The sequence below is a fragment of the Vicugna pacos genome, chromosome 16, assembly GCF_048564905.1.
Source record: "Vicugna pacos chromosome 16, VicPac4, whole genome shotgun sequence".
NCBI lineage: Eukaryota > Metazoa > Chordata > Mammalia > Artiodactyla > Camelidae > Vicugna > Vicugna pacos.
In genome coordinates, this window is record NC_133002.1 from 53,259,492 (window position 1) to 53,284,999 (window position 25,508).

General features: G+C 39.1%; 1 protein-coding gene across 1 annotated transcript in view; it reads right to left on the bottom strand.

The window, feature by feature from the left end:
* Positions 1-25,508, bottom strand: part of LOC102544098 (ATP-binding cassette sub-family A member 9) — a 50,893-nt gene that overhangs the window by 14,611 nt on the left and 10,774 nt on the right. Inside the window, 24 exon segments of the mRNA XM_072939480.1 lie at positions 146-214; positions 1,525-1,644; positions 1,789-1,902; positions 2,092-2,268; positions 3,334-3,429; positions 3,431-3,445; positions 5,094-5,231; positions 5,848-5,857; positions 7,392-7,515; positions 8,169-8,335; positions 10,012-10,210; positions 11,387-11,506; positions 14,019-14,158; positions 16,252-16,342; positions 16,837-16,975; positions 17,437-17,556; positions 17,756-17,931; positions 18,323-18,433; positions 18,977-19,038; positions 19,779-19,947; positions 20,359-20,506; positions 21,384-21,569; positions 21,827-21,950; positions 24,956-25,182. Coding sequence (XP_072795581.1) covers positions 146-214; positions 1,525-1,644; positions 1,789-1,902; positions 2,092-2,268; positions 3,334-3,429; positions 3,431-3,445; positions 5,094-5,231; positions 5,848-5,857; positions 7,392-7,515; positions 8,169-8,335; positions 10,012-10,210; positions 11,387-11,506; positions 14,019-14,158; positions 16,252-16,342; positions 16,837-16,975; positions 17,437-17,556; positions 17,756-17,931; positions 18,323-18,433; positions 18,977-19,038; positions 19,779-19,947; positions 20,359-20,506; positions 21,384-21,569; positions 21,827-21,950; positions 24,956-25,182 — 3,042 coding nt within the window.

The window sequence follows — 25,508 nt, forward strand, 5'->3', positions numbered from 1 at the left end:
GTGTGTGTGTGTGTGTGTGTGTAGTGTTGCTTCCGGAGCCTAAAGTGAAGAATTTTTAAGCGCCTAATTAAAAATTTAAATTTAATGCAGAGCATACAAATGTGCCCCCTCATGCAAGAACATTTAAATGGAAATGTCTTCTTACTATTAGCAATGCCAGAAATACAATCTGCTGTTCTGAAGCTCCCAAATAATCCACAGAGTCAGGAGAAATCTGTAAAATGAGGGAAAGAGTGTGTTTAGATGAACCTTTATCTGTTTCTGAATCTCCTCTTAGATAAATTAATGTCCATTAAATGACCTTGCCAGCCAGCACTCTATGTGGTTCTCCCTTCTGCATCAGGGGAAAGTCCATGTCTGACTTTGCTGTGTGTCTTCCTTGCTTCCAAGGTCACTCAGTGACCTCTTCACCTGTGTCTGGCTGTGGGCTCAGCTGCGTTTAGCTGAAGCACTGGGACTTGGCGGGATTTGCCTGCTAGCATGATCCTGGGTGCTGCTGGCGGGACCCATTGAAGCCACGGGCAAGAATTGTCTTAAGACAAACTCTCTCCCCCAGTGACCTGCCTCTCTCTCCACATCTGTGCTCCCTCCCTCTTTTCCTCCCCAAGAGCCCTAGAACCATTACACTGTTCCGTGCCTTGAGAATAATCATGACAGTCCCTCACCCCGAAGATGAAGCCCTTCCCTTGGAGCTCCACGTGCACACACTTACGTGTTGCTCATGCCGTTGAGGGTCTGGGCTTTGCGCTCTGTGTCAGGTGATCGGTATTAAGATAGTGGTCCAGACTTTAAAGCCTCTGTGTGTTGGTTAAGGGCATGGTTTTCCTTAGATAGGGTTTGAAACATCCCCCAACCCTTTAGTGAATAAGGGGTAAAGGGCCAATTTTGTTTCTTGAGCTATATTTCCCGAGACACTTTTCCTGAGCAACTTTAAGTCAGTGTCATAAATTTTTAGCCATCACAGCTGTCCACTGTCTAAAAATGATGATTTTTTTTTCCATACCAGATGATTTGCCAGGATCCTGACTTTATTTCAGATGGTCTTGTTCTTCTAAGTGCTGCAGTCACCCACTTCAAAGAACCGTATCATATCCAAGATCAACATCAGGCTCCCTGATCTATGCTCTCTCTGCCCCTACATCTTATTCTTTCAGGTTCCTTACTCTATAATTTGGAGTTGGCGAACTTCCAAGCCACCAACCCACCACTTCTCCACTGTCCAAAATTAACAGAAAAAGGGCATCTCTTCAGCCTCCCAATAGGGTCATTTATTCCCAGGAGTGAAGGTTATTATGAGAAGTGTAAGATTCCGCCACGGTGGAGTTGCCTTTGACCTTCATGGACCCCGGCAGGGCTTCCTGTGGGTTCAGAACGCGACCCTGGCCTGTGGTGAGTGAACCGGCTTTCTGAAGGCACACTGTAGACACTGTACGGCCAAGGACTCTACATACATTTAACACATCCCATGGCTTTCTGCAAAGGCAACACATTTCATGACCCAAGGACGGGAGTGAAATGACTTACCTCAGAAAAAGTAAACAGGGAACCAATCAATGTGAAGGGTGGTATTAACATGGTACAGAGAAGCAGCCCTAGAAATCCATATTCATTTAGTTCGGTAGCAACCATGGGGAAGATGGTGATCTGAAACAAAAACACAACGTAGCTTCTCTAAAGTCTAACAGTCTAAGAGCAATATTAATTTACCACTGCACTGAGTACAAAGATTAAAATATGTGTTCTTAGAATCATTGAAAATAGTTTAATATGCACTGTACGTATACTTACAATTAAGAAGAAGAAGGACCAAATGCCACTGTTTGTTCTCCCACTGCGAAAAACGAATGAAATCACATATGTCAAGAAAATAAGAGATGAGACGTATCCAATACTATACAGGCTCTGAAAATAGAAACATTAAAGTTGTGCAAGGTAAATGCTCTCTAGATATATATTCATTCTTAAACCTCAACTTTTCAAAATGATGCTATAACAAAGGTAACCGTGAAGTTCTTTGGCTTAAGATGAATAACGTTATTGCATTCATGAGAAGTGGTCTAAGGAAACCGTTTGATAACTTTGGCCACTTACCTGAACGTTCAACAGGCTTTGAATTACAAACAGAACCTCCTCTGGGCTAAAATTGTAATCCACGATCTGCATCAGGAGGAGGATCAAGAAGAACAGCGGGACATCCACCAGTGCCTGCCCAAACCAGTACGCGGAAGGGCAGAGGCCTGAAATCCGTAGCCAGGAGTGAGCTTTTTTCTGATAAAGAAGTAGAAGAATTATTAAAAGGTCCCAAACTATTGAGGCTTGAGAAATTGCAAATATGCAGTCACAAAATCATTAATTTTCCCTACGTCTTTTACGTGTTATGCTGAGTGAGCAAATGACACTGTCACTTGCCACATTCCTATTTCGGGAGCATTAATAATGCTGCAAACTCTATGATTACTTCATTGTCTTAAAGGGAAAATTTACCAACATAGCATTCCAGCAGACTGGGCATTGCCTCAGTGAGAAGATATTTGTTCTTTTCTTTTCAAAGCTATTGCTCCCTCTGACACTGTGAAGACTTGCAAGTTGCACAAAGTTTCAGTAGGTTTACAATTTCCTGTAAGATTCTTAAGTTTTATGCTGAACATAAGTAGTGCGCTTATACTTGGCATTTTATTTTGTTTTCTCATGGGAGAAATTGCTAAAGATAAGGAGAGTTTAAGAGCAGAATAAATTAAAATTAATTCAAGTCCACCACCATCCCCTGAACGTTCACAAGGCTTAACAGCACAAAGAGAGCACCAGCGATGGTGCTAAGGACATGGGGACACACAAAGGGCCTTTCAGTGGCACAGAATACCATGGAGAGGCAGAAAGACCACGATGGGCTTCTCAAATTTTTATAAAGTCCTTACAAAAATGAAGCTTTAAAGGGACAGTCTTTTTGAACAATAAGCCAAAGTACTATGGTGAACTGTCTAACTGGGTAACTGTACCACCACCTGGAAAGTGGAAACCATCCCCGAGCGGATGTGACCACGCTGGTGGGTAAGTGGCTGCAAATTAAACGCCAAGTGAAATGCCAGATAGAAGCTGCCGTTCCCTGTTAGGTGATAACACTTCCTAAGCCACCCTTCCTGAGGTCTCTCATTTGATTAAGAAAAATAGCATTTTCTGAGTATTTGCCAGCCTTTTATTAAAATGGTTGGCTATTCGTTGTTTCAAGCACATAAATGAGGTGCAGCTCCTACATGTAAATGTACGTGTATAAGACAGGGAAAGGTTCTCTGGGTATTAAGAACACATCAGGACTTTGCTGTTAACTCTTCTTACTTTATAGTCGCCGACACGGCTCATGGCAATGTAAGGGGTGAAACAGGCTGTCAGCGGGATCCAGAAGGCGGCGCTGCTCGGGTAACCGGACTCATATGTAGGACGTGTGCTCCTGAAATCAGGCAGAACTTGTGAGCTGATGGCAACTGGGCCCAGGCTTCATTTGTATTTTCTAAACTAAATCGTTCAAAAGAGTGAATCTGTCAAACCACCCAAAGCACTTCTTAAGGGCTTATTTGCAACTTCTTCCCCACGTTCGTTTTCAAACATGCGCTACGGCAGCTTGGACACTTGGACACGTACCCTGACTTATGCATGAAGAAGCAGACTCCACCAAGTCGTATGACTTGGCTAAGGTCCCACGGCTAATAACCTGTGAAGTAAGCGTGAAACTCCTGCGCTCCAGCTGTGTGAGGACAACGTTTCGGCTGATGTTTTCATAGACAATAGAGTTTGAGGACTGCCGATGGAGGAGCTAATTCTGCTACCCTCAGAAACCGATGCCAAATCAGATCAGCTCCACGTTTATGAAGATTCACTCCTCTAGCTCAACATAATGCATTAGGAGCAAATTCAAATGCCTTCAAAGTCCTGGCAGACATAAATTAACGAGTAGGTGGATGTTCGGAAGTAAAAGTGATGGGGCTTGGAGAAGAACGGTCAGCGCACGTTCCACATAAAAGCACTGAAGTAAAAAGAATTCAAAACCCTGTACAGCTTAAGGAGGGCCTCTTGGGGGTTGCTAGAAGCCTTGATTTGATTTGTGACCTGTTATCTCACCATTAAAGAAAATCACACCACCACCCACCCACCCACCCTGGTCCACATCCCTTAGGCCACAGTTGACCCAGCGGTGTTTGAGTTGGACAGGAAACTGAAGTTTCGGATGGCACTGGAATAACTCTTAATAACAAAAAAATGATCAGGAAGCTATTGGGTATGCCCAAGGTGTCATTTAAAGAAGGCAAAGGGAGATTCAACACAGCGAGAGGAAAAGGATGACTTGAAGATGTAGATTTGCACACCTTCCTCCCCACTGTGGAGACTCTGACTCAGAGGCTCTGAGCCAGGCTGCAAATTATATTTTAAACAAGAACGTCTTCTAGTTCTAATCCAGCCAGTCCCCTGACCTAGTCAAAGCTGAACATTCTTTCATGGAAACTTGCCGAATTCCCAAGAGGAAGCAGTATTAACCTCAATGATGACGGTAAGAGCGGTTTACTGAGCGCCCAGGTGTCTCTCTGTGCTCGTCCCTTGTCCTCATGGTAACTCGGCAGCTACCCCTGACGCTCACAATGCCTCATGTCCTTTTTAAGAAATCTTTGTGAGAACGTTTCCATCTGTATTTTCTTGTGGATTGGTGAACCAAGGCCTACAAAAGTCGAGTTGTTAGAAGACCACATGGTCTGACATTTAAGATGCTGGCTGTTTGAACTAGGTCCTACTACCAAGGGCCACAGATGGTAACAGATCTAAGACCAAAAGCCCTCATTTCTTTTCCCCAGTTAACTGTATTTCCTGATGTTCCATAGGCCCTAGGTCATCTAGGCAAGGTTAAAATGTTATGTAATCACTGCTAAACACTGTATATGTGTGTATACCTATATGTGTACATATATTAACATATATGTAGTAACTTATATGTACATAAGACTTATTCAAGAATAAGTTCATAAAAACTAACATGCTATTTCAGCATTTCAGGTATTTTCTTGAAAACTTCTTGTGGCTCAGGATAAGTGAGATCATCTTATACTTACTTCAAAATATGTGCTTCTGTCAGTCTCAATGTGTTCTGAAGAATTAAAAATTCCAAGTAGCCCGTTGCTAATAATGTCCAAGAGGACAAGAAAGCAGTTCAGCCTTTTGGTGTTACACGCTATGGAAAATCTGCGATCCTAAAATATAACAAACATGTATTCTAAGTTCTTAGGCAGCAAACACAAAACCTAATAAAAGCTCATTCAAACTGACAACACAGTAAGGCTAACGCATTGAATGTGATTAGTATCACCATCCATTGTATTATTTGATTAATTCCCAATATACGGCGACATCTAGTGTTTGAGTCTCTCCCAACCACGGTGTTAGCTGCGTGGCTATTTATGCCTAAGCTCTCACAAAACAAAGCCCCTTACAGGATTTATAGCAGCAAAACTGTAAAACTCCATAAATGCAACCTCACTCTAAGATGGCAGTAAGCTTTATTTCAAACTGTGACACGTTCATTTTACAAATAAAGAATGTGCAGATACTTGGGAAGCAGAAGCCAGGCAGCTGTTGTAATAAAGTATATGCTTTCACAAATACTGAGCTTGCAATAGTAGTGTTGCATGTAAAATCTCTTTTCAAATGAGATTTTAAAATCACTTTCTGATATATGAAAGTCAAATCATTTTACTGTACACCTTAAACTTATACAGTGCAGTATGTCAATTATATCTCAGTAAAACAGGGGGAAAAGCACATGGTAAAAAAATGTCTCTCTCTCTCTCTCTATATATATATATACACATGATTATTTCTCCTCCAAATAAAACGTAAGTAAATTATTATCTATATTGCATGAAATATCATAGATAAATCAAGTGGAGGGGAGGATATAGCTCAGTGATAGAGCACATGCTTAGCATGTACGAGGTGCTGGGTTCAATCCCCAGTACCTCTATTAAGTCAAACAATCAATCAATCTAAATTATCTCTCCCCAATAAATAAATCAATCAGGTGAATTGTTTCTAACCAAATTATTTTAATGTTTATTGACATTAAGAATGCTATTCTTTTAGAATTATTTTTCTCAGTATCCTGGAAACTAACCTGATTAAAACGTATCAAGGACTAGCTGGATCAAAGGTAACATCTGACTTTATTTTTGGCATGGAAATTATTCCTGAGAATTAACTCTGACAAGCTGCAAACAGTCCAACTTTGTGACACTTAACGGCTGTGATTTATACATGGAACACTCTCTTCTCGTCTTTTTCCATTTGTCGGCTATAGGGATCTCTACCCAACTCCCACAGGGTCCAGGCAGGTAGTATAAATAAATGGAGCAGGATGGAGCTGTAGCAAATTGAAAAGTAAATCCTGAATCTGAAGCAACTGTTTCTGAGTTCAAACTGAAGACAGTCAGAATTGGCATATGGAGGGATTTTTCAAGAGAAGTCAGAAATTTATTCATTAAAATTTTTTTATTGAAATAAAAATGTTGATGTACGTACAATTTTATGTTAGTTTCAGGTGTACTGCACAACGATCCGACATTTGCATACATTATGAAAAGATCACTATGATAAATTCAGTAACCTTCTCTGTAGGGAAGCTGGAAACTTAAATCTGTATGTGAAATACTGCCCAACAAGGCAGTCCTTCTCAAACTTTAATGAGCATGCTAATCTTACCGAAGTGCAGATTCTAATTTAGTAGCCTGGCGCGGGGCCTGAGAGTCTGCATTTCTAACAAGCTCCCAGTGATCCAGTGATGTTGATTTTTGAATCGCACTTCTAGTCGTGGGAAACTAAGGCATTTAAAAATAATCAGACACTTGGGCATAAATATTTATCTGAAGATTTGACCTATTTGGGTAAAGGCTAGCTGGTAAGAATTGAGCTTTTTTTGCCCATAAAAACAATGCGAAAATCTACTGTAAAAAAATTAAGAGCAATTTTTTTTTTTTTTTTGGTAACTGGAGCTGAAGTTTGGGTATTAGTCAGATTTCTGTTTGGAAGATTCATCAAAATGTCATGAGTTGAAATCCAATTGAGAATAAGATTTAAATTAATTATTGGGCCATTCCAGTAATTGTATTTAAATGAGATTTAAATTCATTGTTAATTATAGCAGTGTATACAACTTAATGAGGAATAAAAATCACACAGCATTTCATCATACACTGGAGGCTGCAGGCAAAGAATCGTAGCCCAGCATCTCCACTAAAAATAAGAAGTATCCCAATTGCTCGTGCCCAATTGGCCTTTCATGTCAGTTGATGTGTGTTATTCACGTTGCACGTTTGTACTCCATCTTTGTGAGATGCAGCAATCAGAGCCTGACGTACCCTGTCACAGTGATAGCACCATCGTATGATGGCTCGTCTGGGCCACTTCTAGTTCCAAAGGCGTCCACTTCCAAAGCTATGTTCTGTTGCCTCAGGGAATGTATGAAGTCATCGATGCTTGATCCTACCAGGAAGGTAAAGATCAAAAGAAGCATAAATGAAGTAAAACAATGGTCAAATAATTTTTTTTTAGAACCACTACACTTTTTTTAGAACCACTAAACATGTCACTCAAAGCACACCATAATAAGGACTCTCTAAGGATTTCCTTTAAAAGGTGGAATTGATGTTATGGGACTTAAATCCATTCTGATATCAAGGATATGACAAACTTACTTTGCCTAGAGCTATCGCATTGACTTTTCACTTCTGTTCCTGTAAAAACACTATTTAAAATTAACATTTTAATCCTTGACCATAGTAATCTTCTATTGTCTTAGAAATTTGGAACAGGTTTTTTTTTCCCCAGGGCTCAAGACTGTGCAGTCCTTAGAAAATGTTATAGAAAGATCTCGAAGATGAGTCAGTAAATGCCTTTCCAAATTCCCTTTTGCCGTTTTGTGCAATAAGCTTTAGTCTTTAACTAAACTTGCAAAATGTGTTTCTAAAACAAACTCTCCAACCTCGTATTGTTCATTTTGAAATTAATTTCCTTTTTGGCCTCATATACACTTTCTAAAACGTACAGAATTTATTTTTCCCTCGTGGTTTCTGTTGTCTGGTAAATCTCGCAATATGAACCAGCGTTTAAACGTTGCATCACATCCCCGTGTTCACCTGTTTTATTGATGACCAGTAAGTGGGTCAGAGGTGCTTGAGGTGGTTGCTCCGGTGAGAGGAAGTACATGTTAGGAGACAGTCCCCAAGAATAACATTTTTGATATAACTCATAGAACAGATGTTCCAAAAGCTGAGGGCAAAAGCTAATGCCAAAAAGCAACAATCTACATGGAGAAAAATGTAGAAGAAAATATTTACCTATAGCAACTTGACTAGGGTTTTAAGTTTGAGCAGATAATGGATGTGATCATAGGAATAAATTATAAACACTAACCAAACACAGGAACATGCATCCCCCCTACCTTTTTCTTCTTTCTAAAATGAGATGGTTCCTATATATCTAACCTTGGTCTCCCTGTCTCTCTAAATGCCTTTCTCCCTCCCCACCTTTGAACATGTCTTTAAAGCTCATGAAGTCGGCCGAGAATGACTCTTAAATCTCTCTCTCCAGTGCTTGCTTTTTTGTTCTGTTTCAGTCTTGCATTTCTTCCTTTTCTGGACCGCTGCAACCTGGCGTATCACTAACACCCAGACTCACTACAGCCTGAACCTTAGCCTCTCCTGTTCCCAATTTCTATAAATTACTTTTTCTCATTCACTCGAGCTCTGAAGCTCAAGCATTTCCTACTCATTTCCCTCCCTTACATCCCTTTAGCAAATGGTTGAAAATTTCTCCTTGTATCATCATTATTGCCTGCCTCCAAAACTTCTCTCCCTTACAAGCTTGGACCTTAATTATTCCCATCCTGACCTCTTTCACATTGTCCTAAATGTCTGTTTCCCTTGTCTCCAATGTCTACTATTTCCAAACCATTTTGCACTGTGGCCCAATTAAGTTTCTTGGCATTCTGTTCTAATTATGTCAATGGCCTGTTCAAAATAAAAACTAAAACCTCATTAGTTCCTTACTTTTTTATAAAGTCCAAACTCTTTAGCTCTACTTAATACATTATCAAAATTATCTTTACTCTGTTGTACACCCTATGTTGCAATTAACTCAAATTAATAACAATTCTTCAGTCTCCTCACGTAATTCCACGCCCAAAACTGCTCTCTCTGCCGGATTTTCCATCCCCCTTTCTTTCCTTACTTAAATGCCCCATTTTCCTACACCAAATTCAAATCCTCCCTCTTGTAAAATTATTTTTTATTATGCCCTTTTGGACATGATTTCTCTTGTACTGAATGCTACAGTTGACAATATTGTATAAATTTTATTATGCTTTTTTACTGCACTTCTTTTTTTAATTTAATTTTATTTTGTTTTATTTTATTTATTGACTTTTTTAGGGTACTTCTAGTCACCCTCCAAAGCCGAATCTCATGTCTGGTTTATTTTGGTAAGTGTTACAAACATTTAACACAGAGTATCAGGCAGGGGTACTCACATGTTTTTTTTTAATGAATAAATACCCTGGGTAGAGAGAAGGCTTATAGAGGGAGGTATTACTCAACAAAGAGCCTGACGCTGTAGAGGATGTGGGACCCATATCGTAAGTTTCAGATAGTGACGTGAATTCTTGGCTACGACATGGCCTGGCACAGAGCTACTCTGGGGAAAAAGGAAAGTCTTTGGGATAGGACCCGGGTGCTAATTTCCATGCTTCTGAAAAACTACTTCAACCCTTTGCTTCTAACCTGCAGATTCTGTGCAAAATTAAAAGAAAAATCCCAAACTGTATCTAATTTAATTTAACATATCCACCAAAGCAATTAAAATTTGGTTTCTGTATTAAAAAGATCATATGTGGTTGCTGAAATCTATTTTATCTCAGTTTTTTTTCCTTGAATTTATTTTGAGTGCACTGATCAAACATACCTGAAACACTCACGTACTCACATGGTCAACAGAGTTCTTCTTTCTTTCTTTAATTTCAGCAAGCGAACTTTTGCCATTGCCCAGAGCTGCTGCCTCTAGAGGGCCATGCCGCTGACTGCACTCTTTGTTTCATTGAAGGAAGACAAAACTTGTTCCAGCTCAACAAGGCTTCCTGCGTCTTTTGTCCTATCACTTTGTAACTGTCCCCAAATTCCAATATCTATAAAACACAAAACCAGGAACTTGTGAAGCACCATTTTAGATGTGCATTATCCAGATTTCCCCATGGGCATCTTTTCACCGAATGGAAGGAGAGAGCCTTAAGGAAGGATCAAGGACTCTAATTCAGGGCTTTACTAAAGCAACTACTAAAGAAAAAGGAACAGAGAAGAAAAAAAAAGTTATAATACAAGAAGAAAAAATAAGGATAAAAGAGAATATTGTATTTTCTGGAAAGAACAGCTCTGTGTCTAAAGCTTTAAAGGACTCAATCCTAGGGAACTTAATGAACAGAAACCCATATTTAGCCTCGAAAAAATCTATTTATTGCAAGAGACAAACTATTTAGTATTTTTGACCAAGATGGAAAAGTCAATACTTTGCTTCTCCTCCAAAGAACATGAAATTGGTAGAGACAAAATTTTTAATACACCCATGTTTGAAAATTAGACAAAAGTTACCTCTTTTGGAAGAGGAGCCTAGAGAAACTGACCAACTCTAGACTTTTAGAAAGCTCTATAGCTTTCTTTTTATTTCTATTTTTATATATTTATTAAAAATTGAGTATAATCACTACAAAAAGATATTAAGTGTGTAACTTCAAAAGTGGACGACAGAGGGAAAGAAGGACCAAAAAGATCCCCCACTTTATCAATGAAAAAAAAAAAGAAAGAAAGAAAAGAAAAAGGAAAAGGGCACAGGAAAGGGTAAACATAGTAGGTTGATAGTAAACCAGGAACAAGGATACATCTTAGAGCCATTAGAGAAAAAAGGCAGAATACTTTCCAAGGAATGGCAATTAGACTGACAGCAAAGCCTTCAACGGCAACAGTGACATACAACCTGCAGTTCTAATTTTCTTTTCTCTGTTGCACTTATACTCAAAGAATATTATATTGCATATTTGTTGTCTGCTCCATGAGGACCTCATCTCATACACTGCTGTATTCCACATGCTTAGTAAAAACCCTGGTACAAATTAAGGAATTCAAGGTGGGGGACCAGCATTGAGAGAAGAGGGAAAGAAGTTAGAAACCTATTTCCTATCTGCTGTAAGTTTCCTCAAGACCATATTGAATTATAGCACCTCGAAAAGCTCATAATGTCATCATTCCAAGAATACTTTTAGGATAACAGCACAGAAAGGTAAAGTTCAAGTTAAAACATATTTTATTACCTGGTTCATCGACACCTGATTTTCCTTCTAATTTTAAGAACACTTCATTCAGTGTTGTCATGGAAACACTGTAATTCTCAATGCCCTGGTTTGAACGTCTATCAAGATCCCTGTAGAGGTCTAAAAGCAGGCATAAAAATGCATCAAAATAATATAATTTGTAATGAGATTGACAACAACTATATTTTTAAAAAATAGGAAACTCTTGTGATCGGCCAAATGCATTCATCAGAAACAAAACTATGATATAGACAGTCCCTTATGTCTAAAATAAACTACGCAGTGTGCTAGCTTCCATACCTTCTTGAGTATAAAAGTCTAAACGTTTATTTTTTCATGCCTAGAAAAATGTATTATATTTTATTTAATGTGTTTTTAAATGCTTGTTAGATCATGGGAAGTGTTATGGATGGATGGAATGCTTGTCTCCCCAAATCACACCTGAGGAGACTCTGCTCCGCAATGTGGTGCTATCAGGAGGTGGGGCCTTTAGGAGAGAATTAGGATTGGATGAGGCCATAGGAGCGGTGCCTTCATGAATGGGACCCCCGCCTTCCTAAGAGTCACACAAGAAGTCTCGCTTTTGCTCTCTGCTCTCTGCCACATGAGGATGCAGGAAGTCAGCCGTCTGCAACCCTAAAAAGACCCCTCACCAGAACCCCCTGTGCTGGCGCCCTCACCCTGAACTTAGACTTCCCAGCCACCAGCACTGTGAGAAGTAAGTGTCTTGCTTTCTGTGAGCTACCCAGTCTGCTGGCAACTGTTAACAATGGCCTGAACTAAGACAGGAAATGTTTAATTCTAAACCCTAATTAATTAAGGAATCTTTTCCAGAAAATAAAGATTTGTGCTTTCACATTAGGGATAAGTGCTAGGCAATATAGTAACGAATACAAACAAACAAACAAACAAACAACCCCTAAAGTTTATCAAAATAATTAGGTGCTGCAGAATCTTTTCCTGGTATCAATATATAGAAATTGAAGGAAAGGGCAAACTATGTAACCTTGAGTTCTCTCTCTCGCGCTTCTCTTCCAGCTTCTGACTGTGGTATAAAAATTGCACAAGATCCTTGAAAGAGGGTAAGTCTTTATGAGGGATTTTGGAGGGTCATTTGGAGAGATTTTTTTTCTTTAAGATATTGGGAATAATCCTTGGACAGTTCAGGAAAACTGAGAGCAGAATAAAGAACAAACTAATTCCAATATTGGGAGAGATTAAAGGTTTCTGTCTCAACAGTGTGTTAGGTAAAGAAAAACAGACATGTAGTCATGATTTCTAATGAGTTCTTAAACCCACCTACGTGCTGGTTCTTTTTCACTCTTAGTCTAAGTTGTGCACTCCCCTTCTGAAATGCATTTAATAACCAGGTAATACTTGGCCCTGTGGGCTTCATGAAGTTTTCCGTCTCTGTAAACGATACATGTATCAAAGACATTGTGTGCGCATCTAAGTCTATCACTATGTCACTGGCTCTAAGATGAGTACATTTCATCATCTTTTAACGTATCTGAAGTGAGCACGCATCATAAATCCTAGTCGGTCACATTTTAAATGCCAGCATTGTTTCTCTAGGTTTCTTTCTTGGTAGCACACACCGAACTTGAGGGGGCCATGGACTTGACAAAATACCACAGCTACTATGTGTCAAGTGGGATTCCAGGTGCTTTATTCATATTTAATATTTTCATAATAATTTAAAATATATTAAATCATATGTTTATTAAAATCCTATAAAGTTAGTTCTAGTATGAGCCCCTTTTCACAGATGAGGAAACTGAGGTGCAGAAAAGTGACACCACCTGTTAGGGGTTACGGAGCTAGTAACAGCACAGCTGGGACTTGAATCCAGCCAGGCTGGTTCTAGCATCTGAGCTTTCAGCTACTGTGTTCTGTCGCCCGGGGCTGTGTGTCTTCATCGGCCGTGAGTGTGGCAGGCTTCCTAGCCCAACCGTGAGCAATGGCATCAGTACGCTCCAGTAAGAGTTGGCAAATTCCCAGAACTCAATAAAGTAAACACATTTTTACGGGTTACACTTTTTTTTTTAACGCGATCTAGCTCAGAACCCTTGGAGAACGAAACAGCATATTGGGAAATCAGATAGGAAAGCACTGAAGGCAGCGATCCTCCAGGTTTTTGTGTTTGCAGCAAAGTTGTGGATCTGTGAATGTTTGGCAGCATACAGGTCGATTACAGTTACGATGGAATTCTTAGATCATAACGTTATGTCACAGTGTTTATAAAACCATCTACATATTGTGTGCCATTCCCTTCGCTCCCATTCAGTACTCTGCCACTGTTTTCACAGACCTTTTCTTGCCAGGAACACATTCTCATTCATTCTTGAAACAAATTCCCCAAACAGCCCAAATTTTAGTTTGATGCTGCCCTGTATCTTTTAATTGCACGTGTTGCAACTTGAAACATATTTAGTGTCTTCGTGCCTCAGTTTACTCATAAGTGATGTGGGGATAATGTCACGGGCTAAAATTGGAAGTGAACTTGGGGATATTAAATAAATTAATGTACAGTGCCGTGCACTTAGCAAGCACTAAAATGTTAGCCATCATTCTAAACACCACTGTTAGTAACAGCATTATAAATCATCCTGTGGTCTCTGCATTCTGTTACCTGGAAATTTGTTTGTCCTTTCCAAAGGCAAAATATATACCAGCTTTTCTTCATTTTGTGCTGCTAATTTGGCATCAGGGATGTGCTGTTTAACAAGCGATGTTATACTGTCTGGATCGCACATTTCATTCAGATGCAAACTGACATGTAAGAAGAGTAAGTTAAAGCTATTTTCATCCAACGCTATCTCTACAAACAACCATAGCGTGTGTTTGTCACTTAATATCAATGAGGCAAAAAAGCATAATCTAATAGAAGAAGCAAGACAAAGTATTAATTTAGTCCAAGCTGTCTAGTCTACACAACACGCAGATCATTATAGGATTATTAGAGACAGGTAAGTTGACTCAAGGATTGTTATTTGGAGAAGAGAGATATTTGGCTCCATCGTGGCTGGGGTCAGGTGGAGGGGAATGCCCAATTTTGTCTCTGTCTATTCAAAAACTCAATGGTGAATTCTCCCTTTGTCATAAAGTCTGAGTTCTGCAAAAATGAGGGTTTGACCATGATAAAAACAAAAGCTAATTTGGTCCAGTCACCACCCTGTCCTGCTGATCCACGTTCCAGAACTCAGGCTTCATGTCTATGAGCACCCGTTTTCTAACTTGTGACATGAAAGAATACTCAGCTCTCAAAGAACTTTGAAAAGAGAATAAAATAAAGTATGTATGAAGTTGCACACGGGGCCTTGAGCTGGGTAAACCCTCAGAATACATTAGCTAATTTTAGCATATTTTTCTGTCCAAAATTTATTCAAAGCTGGTCTGTCTTCTGGCTGAGAACATATCAAGTTCTTCATGAAAACACTGGATGTTAGAAACCTCATTATTAGTCACGTCCATTGAAATTTACTGAGGCTATAGAATGATGAGGGCTTCACAATTCACACTGATGAGACAAACCTAAAAACATCAGTTGTAGATAAAACTATTCTGTGTTTACAAGGCCCTGTGTGAATCACCACCCAGGATACCAAATAGGGAGAATGTAGCACCTTCCCTAAGGAGCTGGGAACATAACAGTAATATAAAGCAGCTTATTAGAGAAGAAGTAGGGCAGAGAGAAGTTGAATCAAATCAGTTAAGCCCTTGGCTGGTCAGATACTCATTCATTCATCATTTTTAGCCTCAATGGCAAAGTAGGTCTTACTGACTCTATTTTATAAATGAAGTTACTGAGGATCAAAGTTTATTAAGTTGCTCAAGGCAACAATTTAAAATAGTGTTTTCAGGGCCCCAGAAAAGAGGATGCTTATTATTAAGGAAAAGATCATTCAAAAAGACTTTCAGGAATGGCTGGGATTTGACAATGGGTAAAATGGGTTGGAGAAAGACATGTCAAACAGATGTCCTCCTCAAGCAGAGACAGGACACTCAACTATGGAACATACCCAGGGAAGAATGAGCGGTTCGTGTTAGTTGTGTGTACTTATTCAGCTAGGTTGTACCGAGCAATCATGATGGAACGGTAGATTAGGTCAGGGTAAACATGTGGAGGAAATAAGGAGGGGACCCATTTCACCACTGTGCATGAAGTGACCTGAATCACTTTTTAAGAAATATTAATACTTTAGTGGGAAGTATAAGGAGCAATTTATATCACATCTGAAATCTTGGTCCAAATATTCTACCACTCATAAATGAGGTGAGATTGGATGGATTATTAAAACTCCCTGACACGTCAAAGGAACATAATAATACCATCTTTCTACAGTTATTTGGAGGATTAAGTATGATTATATGAGTATCTCATATGTAAATAGCTTATCAAGTACCTTCCATACAGCTAACATCTAATAAGTGACAGACGTTACTTAATAGTGATAATAATTATTATCAGAAAGAAAAGGAGACAAAAAATAAGGAAGAAAAGGAAGTCAGGGAGAATAGACTGGAGGCAATCGAAATTGCCAGGATCAACAAAAAATAAATATTAGGAATAGGGTAAGAGAGAGGACCGGAATATCATTAAGTTTCTCTTAGCAAATAATGTGTTGTGAAAATAGTTTCCAAGCATTTAATTTAAACTTAGCTTAATCATTCTTATATTGTCAGTGTTTACAGTCCCACATACCCTTTTCTAGCTAAGAAAGAGAACAGTTGTGGTGTAGTTCCAACACAGCCCTCTTGAAATGAACTTACTGTGTTGCCTACACTAACACACTGACACTGATATCACGTGTCCCCAACATTCCCAGTGTGTTCCAACATGTCCCCAACAATGATGGTTATACCTTAAATGGTAGCCGATGCCCCATTTCTTCTTCAGGAATAGAGAAGAACCTGCACACTTCAGCCTTCCACTGGATATAAACACCTTCCTATCTAAGCAGGAAAAACCAAAAAAATCGTATTAAAGGGTTACCCTTTCACTATTTATAAGAGAATAAATCCATCAGTAAATAATGTATTTTAGAAGCCTGAACCACTAAAAGAGATGCATTCTAGTTCTGGTCAAGGTAAGCCACTTTCTTTGTCATCCAGTAACTAAAAATGGTATGCTAGTTTATTCTTTAGTCTATTTAGAAAATTATCTTGCATTGAAAGGAAATTTCAAGCCAACTGGCATTCATACTGCATAAAACATAGTGTATCTTAGATAGGATGCTATATATTTTACAACCAGTGAGCTGCTTTGCAGAACACTCTCATGGGACAATGTACTTGGGGATGCAGGCATCCCGATGGATGGGAGAACAATCCTCATGCCTTGGCTCATGGCGGTCACATGCATGGCAGCCGTGCTGGGACACATCCATACAATTCCATATGTGTCCCTAATTTGTCACTAAAATACATGCGAGAAAACCAAGAATCACCAGCCAGGATGTCAGACTCATCCATGAACTGGGTACTGAAGAGAATTACTCTGTCTGATTTCTTCTCTTTCAGGAGGTTCCACACATGGTGTCTTGAAAGAGGATCTGATCCAGCAGTTGGTTCGTCCAAAAGCAAAACCTGCACAGTAGGAAAGCACGTAAAAGTGTTTCCTCTTTTCATGCAAAGTTCTTTAAAAAAAAAAAACCAACTATATAGTGGACTCTTGAACAACAAGGCTTTGAACTGCACGGGTCCACTTAGAGGTGGATTTTTGTCGCTACATACTACAGTAATCCACAAGCCCAGGCTGGCTGAATCTGCAGATAAGGAACCATGAATACAGAGGAACCACGTATGCAGAGGGCTCACTCTAAAGCTGTACCAGGATTTCTGACTGCGTGGTGGGTCAGAGCCCTCAAACCCTGCATTGTTTGAGAGTCAACTGTACTTGTACAATTTTGGGGGAGAAATATTTTTGTACTTAATTTTTCATTGTAACTGTTTTTCACTGTAACTATCACTTGCAAATTAACTGTGATCAAATATAGTCGTTTCACAGTCCTCGATCTGATTTCGCCAGTAACTTGAGTTCAGCTTACCTGAGGATCTCCTAAAAATGCAATCCCCAAAGTTAGTTTTCTTTTTTGTCCACCGCTTAAATGTTGAGCCAGAATGTCTTGAATATTTTCCTTCTCTAAGTCCCGTAAAACTCGTTGAACCTAACAAAGTAAAGGATATTTAGTCCAAAACCTAGAATGTTTCTCTTAAAAATGCTATCATTTTGCTGTTCATCACAAAGGATTTTTTTTTTTGACCTTTAGAGGATGAATCATGGAGAAGTCACACCGATTCATTTAGAATATTCTAGCTAAACAACTTCATTTTCGTGGTTGTATGACATCTAACATGTTTATCTACCTCTTGCTCCACTTCATGTGGCTGAATCCCTTTTACTTAAGCAAAGAACCTAAGATTTTCTCTCGCGGTGAGAAAGCCAAACTGCACGTTGGATTGTGGACAAACTCCAGTGAGCCTGCTGATCGTTCCTGGCTCAGCCATTTCTGAAAGTGAGTGATTATAGATGGTGACCGAACCTAGAAGGTAGAGGGTCAGCATCAAGGTGACGTCCCATGCTTCATTTAAGATATTTAAAGTGGAAAACAGTGTGCGTCAATCATTAGACATATTTTCCCTATCAGGAATACCATACACTCTGGACAGGTTAAAAATTTAATGTTCACAATATATCTGACCGATTTGGAATAACCATTAGAAAGCATAAAGCTACTTATCATGAGATACTTCAGCCACAAAGATTTTCCTAAATAAATAAAACATAAATCTGTAAAACAATAGTTTAAAACTTCTAAAACTTTCCTACTAAATGCCCGAGTGTGACTAGTAGTCAGTGAAATTAATTAGCTCATGAAAAGCACAGTTAATTCATTTGCCCACGTGCTTGCCGTCGGATGACTGTCTTCTCACCTCATGTTGGGGCCGACAGTCCATTGATCGCATTTAACAGGGTGGTTTTCCCAGCTCCACCATGACCAAGGAGGGCAGTGATCTGGCCTTCATATATGTCAAATACCAGACCTGGCATTGTTTCAAAAAATTTACACTCAGAGCCTCTATAGTAACTGGTACATTCTCTGAAATTTTTATAAGTTCTTATAGCATGTGTCCATTTGGTTAGCAATATACAAAATAAAATCCACCCCCCCCCCAATTCTTCCTTTTAAAATTGCATCTTCTATGATACACATTTTTATAGGCTAGGATTGCCATGATCTATTATTATGCGACTAACAGGTTTTTTTTGGATAAAAGCAGTTTTGTCATTAAAGATAGGTTGACTATAATGAACACACATTAGGATTAGAAAGTATGATGAGTTGAAAATAAACAATATCAGGCTATCCTCTGTCTGTCAAACGCATTAAGATATCCATGGTGCAGCCAACTTCCCCAAATCGCTATAAGATCTTTAAATTTACTTGGGAGAAAACATAATGCGTTCACATAAAGGCGAGCCATGATATCTGGGGCGTCTGTTCTTAACCCCTACCAAGGCAGGACAACAGTGAGGCACAACCCCTACATCAAACCGCTACGTCAAATACGATGTTATTTCATTACCTTTCAAAGCTTCTACTTTTTCCTGCTTACCTCTTCCATATTCTTTCCTAGGATTTCTTATTCTGAAAAAAAAATAGGAAAATGTTTTGAGCCAATTGTAGAGGTGGAAAGAGAACTGACTAATCAAGTCATTGAGGCTGTCGGGAAATCCGGGGGCTCCTTCCCGACACACGGGTCCGGGGGCCTGGCGGGGGGAAGGAAGGGGGTCTCACCAGAGGCAGCATCCGCGATCATTGTGACAGATGAGTGTCTGCCATAAAGGGAAAGGGCAGAGAAAAGCACGGAGAAGAGAAAGAAGAGACAGTGAAGAAAATGGAAATACGAAGACGATCTCTTTATTGACAGTTGTTGATACATCATAAGATATAAACGTAAAAGCTGACAACGCGAGAAAACAAAGTGCGAATAAGAATGAGTGCTGTGGTAGAGTCTGTGGCCATACCACCCTGAAGGCGCGGGACCTGGGAAGCTAAGCAGGGTCAGGCCTGGTTAGTATTTGGATGGGGGACCCGCGAGAAATACTGGGTGCTGCAGGCTTTATAAAAGCAGGCAGAAGGATATATAGCTCAGCGGTACAGTGCATGCTTAGCATGCACAAAGTCCTGGGTTCAGTCCCCAGTCCCTCCATTAAATAAATATATTGATAAAGAATGATGTTGCCTTTCACAAGTGTAGCAGTCTGGGACCCCGGTGGGTACAAAGAGGCATGGAAAGAAATCTTAGTCACATCTGGGTTTTGCCTAATAGATCTATGGTCTCTGACTTGTTCTCCATTTGCAACACCATGTAATATTTTTATTACCTAATGGCTTCTTTCCCATGGAATTCTGGAGACACTGGTTCAAAGGAGTCGCTAGTTGAAGAATCTACATATGTCTCATTCTCAAGGGCCGCGTGATCAGCCCTTTGGTGTTGAAACCAGAAAGAGGATTTCAGGAAAAACCAAGGCGAATGTCGACGTCCATATTCAGCTACACGAACAGGAGGCAATTAAACACTGGGTCAGTCACCACTTTAAGGGTTATAGTCACCATAGATAGGATGGTACATCAGTGCGACACATTGGGGAGGCATTTAGAAATTTCTAAGATCCAGTATCAAGCATGAGCATTCTTTAACTAGTTCTAAAACAACCACTAACATTATAATTATCCTTAATCTCTTGCAAGTGTCTCCTTTTAAAAAGAAGCCACCTAAATCGTTACAGTAGAAAAAGATCTTAGAAAGTAATTCTATAAACAGAGTACAGAATACCACTAGGTTCATTTTAGAAATTTTGGGGAAAAAAATTCTTGATAATTTATATTTAATATGTTGCAGACAGTTATTTAAGAAATACAGCGAATGAAATTGTGTTGAATCACAATCATGTTACTACTTACTGGGCAAAATTTTGTCAAAATATAATGTCAATGCCAAATAGAGAAAAGCATCAAAAACCAGCATGAAAAGAGTTGCTATTATTAGGTACTGGTTGTTTGAAGAATCCAGAGGGATGTTAGAGTTCCCGTCATAGTCCAAATGTATAAGCTGAAAAAAAAAAAAGAGATACATGCATGGACTTTAAAAAAGATAAATAGAGCATTAAGAATGATCATTGTCTTATTTCTGCTAGGCACTGGGATTGAAAAGATAAATGAGACACAATTCTGGTCTTTACAGAGCTCTAATCTGTTGGCAGATACAGCAGTGAAACCACGTAGCTGCAAAGCACTTTGGGAAGGTGGAGAAGGCAGGTGCTGGGTAAGGGTTCCCACAGGCAGCAGCAGGCAGGTCCTCTAGGCAGAGGTGAAAACTCAAGGGAGGTGGTATTGGAGGTGGGCTGCCTATAGGATTTCATCAGGCTTACGATGGGGAGGAGGAGGGCATTCTAGATGGGGACACATCTGAAAGTGAAAACACGGAGGGATGCAAGTACCTCTGCACTTGGGCCGAAGACAAGAGTAACTTCCTAGTGTAGTTAAGATACAGTGAGTTTATGTGTGACATAACCTTTCACTTTGCATTTGATAATTATGACATCATAACTTACTTTTTCTGAGACGAGGTTCAGTTTCATATAGAATTGGCCAATCAAAGAATAAAAATTTATTTCTAGGGAATTCCTGGTTTTCAAATACTTGTGACAAGACAAGGGGTCATGTTTCCTGAGCATTAAATTCGATAAATGTGCATTGGGGAAGCCCAATAAAAGTAAAAACTGATCCACACCGATGACGGAGTATCAGTCTATATCAGACCTAAAAAAAAAAAAAACCCTAATTATGCTGAGAGAGAAAAAGCGAACCCTCTCCTGTCTCTTCAAGTGGATGGGAATTTTAATGTTTAGCACGTGTAGCATGAATTATGAAGAGGGAATCCATTTTAAATGTTTTGTAAAAGATGAAATAGTTACATCAACTCTTACCTGGGCCGTTCCAGCAGTGAAAGCAAAAGGGCTAAGAAGACATAAGGTCCATTCCAAAAATGCAGGAAGGTGTCTGTACAGAGCAGTGAATCCCAGACTCCCCCAAAAGACAGTAAGAAGAAAGACAGCCAGCCCGGTAAGGGAAGGTTTCTTCACCAACACGCTCATCAGGAAAGCTTACGTTATCTGAGAGGAGAGAAAGACTTCAGGTAGTATATAATCCTCTGAGAATGATCAGTGTCGTGATAAAAAAGAATTTCATAACACAAAAGTATATTTCATCTTTCCCCCAACCTTTAGATACTGTCTCATGCAAATACTCAAATACTGCAAACAGAAGAGAAGAGGGTGAGCAGAATCAGTGAGACATGACTTGTAATTTCTCTGAGAAACGATCCCGAGAGAGAGAGAGAGAGAGAGAGAGATTACTTTCACCAACTCACCAAAGACATGCCATAGAGGAGGAAGAGGGTGAAGACCACCACGAAGCCAGTTAGGATGACAATCAGAGCCATCAAAGTGGCCGTAATGAAGGTGAAGCCAGAGTACATCAAACCCCAGGAGAGCCTGGCACAGAAACAAAGCATCAGTTCAAAGGGCTGTTACTCCACCACTTGATTCATTCATTTTTTTTTTCCAGCCAATGATTTGTGAAGCTTACCATATATCAAGAGTAAAGGGAATTCAACAGCTAATAAATCGGAAAACTTCTCTGCCCCTGAAGGTCATATTCTACAAAGGACGGTAGGCAATAAATAAGTCAACAGGGAAAATAGGAAGCTAATTTGAAAAGAAGAAATAAAGTGGATAATATAATGAGAGCAACTGGGAGATGTTTTCAGGGAAGGCATTTATGACGATTGATTTGTCAGTTCTGGACTTCCTCTTTCGGTAATCATACAGACAACATGGACAGGAAAAATAGATGATGAAGCAGGAATCAGTGAACTTTTTCTCTGAAGAGCCAGAGAGTAAATATTTTAGGCTTTTCAGACCATAGTCTCTGTTGCGACGACTCTGCGCTGCCTTCGGAACACAAAAACCGTCAGAGACAACATTTACATGAGTACGGCTGTGTTCCAGCAAAAGTGTACTTGTAGACACTGAAATTTGAATTTCATATTCATTTTTGTGTGCCGTAAAAATATTACTGTTCTAATTTTTTAAACTTAAAAAGCCATTCTTACTTTGTTAAAAAAAAAAGGAATCTGTATTTTGCTGTTGACACAGATGATAGATTATAGATACAGAAACGCACAGAGACATAGGGCATAGATAGATACAGATACATAGGTGGATGTGAGATAAGTTCTTCTTGCCATCAGTTCCAAAGAATCAGGAAGAAAGTTCTTCATAAGGGAACCAAAGAATCAGGAAGAAAGTTCTTCATAAGGGAAAGAGAATAAACCCTCCCATCGTCCACATCAGGGTTCAGGCTTTCTCTGCTACATTGTAATGATTATGATCCTGAGAGGTAGTTACTTAAAAACCTTAAACTTTAAACTTCCTTATCTCCTACTGAAAAATAATAAGAGAATGAAATGAAATGTTGTATTTTATAAATTCAATATGGCAACTTGTTCATAATGGGTCCAAAATGAACACTAAGTTTTCTTCTGTTTAAAGTAGAAAATGTCATCATGTGTTGGGAAGTCTCACCGGATTGTAATGATTCCCTTTGCACAACACACTTCCGCTCACCTCACATTGTTCATCTCTCTTTGACCTCTCAACATCTCTGTAATTTCACTCATATGCTGTACAGAGTGTCACTGCCTTTTCTTTCTTTTTTTTTAAATTGAAGAATGGTTGATTTACAGTGTTTCGGGTGTACAGTAAGGTGATTCAGTTACACATATATATTTTTTCAGATTGTCCACAATAGGTTATTATAAGACACTGAATATAGTTCCCTGTGCTGTACAGTAGGTCCTTGTTGTTTATTTTATATGTGGTAATATGTATCTGTTAATCCCTAATTTATTCTAATTTATCCTAATTTATGTATTTATTTATCCTAATTTATCCCACCTGCCCCTTTCCCCTTTGGTAACCATAAGTTTATTTTCTATGTCTGTGAGTCTGTTTCTGTTTTGTTAATAAGATCGTTTGTATTGTTCTTTTAGTTCCACATGTAAGTGCTATCATATGATATTTGTCTTTCTCTTCACTTAGTATGATAATCTCTAGGTCCACCCATGTTGCTGCAAATGGCACCATTTCATTCTTTTTTATGAGTCACAACTTTTTCTTACGGGGGGGAAGTCCTGATTTTTTTAAAAACCCTTCCTCATTGGATATATTTGGTTCATTTTTTTCAAGTATCATGTTAGCTACTTTTCTCTGACCCTTTGTATATTTCCATTATTTTTTTAAATACAGTGACCAAAATGTCCTTCAGTATTGACTTAGGCAATTTCAATACAAAAAGAGACACCAAAAAAAAAAAACCTCCCACTCTAGACCAAACCAAACCAGCAATCCATTTTCTCCACTTTCATACTCAATTTAGTGAACACCCCTGAAGGGAAAATAAATAAATTTGGTTTACACCAATGGCAATATGAAAAATGTGGGGTCTTCCTACTCACCTTAATCGCGTCTAACATTTTTAAAGGCTATTGGGCATATATCTAGAGTTGTTCTATCTATATATCTTGTTTAACACTGAGAATATTATCACAGTGTGTAAAAGGCAAATTCAAGCCATTGCTTTCTGACTCCAGAACTCACTCTTTCACTATTATGTAAGCCTCAAAAACATCCCTTGGCTGAACTCATTAAAAATTTTTTATCACTAACTGGGGATTCAATCCTTGGCTTTTTAACTTGCATTTACTGCCCTCTCAGGTGTCATACTTCCTAAAGTTCTATCAACTGCTATTTAATGTCAAGTGTTTAATTTTTGTTAAGCTCAATATAACACACCTTAAGTACATTCCCTTCTTTGATCTGCATGACCGGTGAAACAGGTATCATCACCAGTGTTTCACAGGAAAGAAAACTAAGGTTAAAAAGAGATGAAGTAACTTGGTCAAGGTAGTAGGTACTAAACGCTCAGCTGGAGATGACCCATGGCTTCCTTCCTCCCAGGCTTGTGTTACTACCATCCCGCTATTCCTCTGCCAAGGAAAGATCTGTGCTTAAAAAGCGAAACACACTCTTTTTCTTTGGTGTCATAAAAGTGATGACTCACTCAGTGTGGGGGCAAAACCACTCACCCTTTCTAACGAAATATCTGAAACACATATTTCATTGGACATACAAAACCTCAAGCTGTCATATATGAAGGTTCACCCAGATATGGTACCCAGATGACTAAGAGTCTTCATTTGTATTGGTTAGTGACCTGGGTTCCAATAATCTACAGCATCAGGCTTTCTTTAATTTAAAGAAAGTAAGAAAAGTTTCATTCACCAAGCCCATAGGTCCATCTCTTCCACTCATTTATAATGTGCTACTCTATGAAAGCATCAAGTTTAAATATGATGCTCTGTAGGTCTAGGGAGCCCAGCCAGCTAACTTGCTCTGTTTATTTATGTTGCATGATGAATCACAGCCACGTGATTTACCAGAATGCCGACTCTTGAAGCCCCATCATCATCATCAGTGACTTCATGTATCATCTTTCTAGTGTAACATTGACTGATAAATAATATATAAATGCAGAAAAAGAAATAATGCAGAAGAAAATGAAAAAATCCATCATCACTCCTGCTTGGGCAACGAAGGGTAATATCTTCATATTTATGCCAGTAACTGACATCAGTTTTTCCATCACTGAATGATTTGTTGCGATCTAAAGGAAGACATCAATGAACAGACTGTTATCATTAAGCTAATTATAACCTCACACATTTTCCCTCAATTGTAAGAAATTACATGCATCCCACATTCAACCATATATGCCCATCGTGATCTGTGCCCTTATAGTTCCTGAAACACTCTGGCTTTTGTCTTCATTCCTTAGGACAACCCTACTTACCACCTGCACTGAAACAAAATCCTACTCATGCTTGAAGTCACAACAGAAATGTCACTTCAACTGGTAAGTCTTCTCTGACATTTCTCACCAGAGTACTTTCTGCCTCGCTGTTTGCCTGGCACATCATTTACAATTCCAGG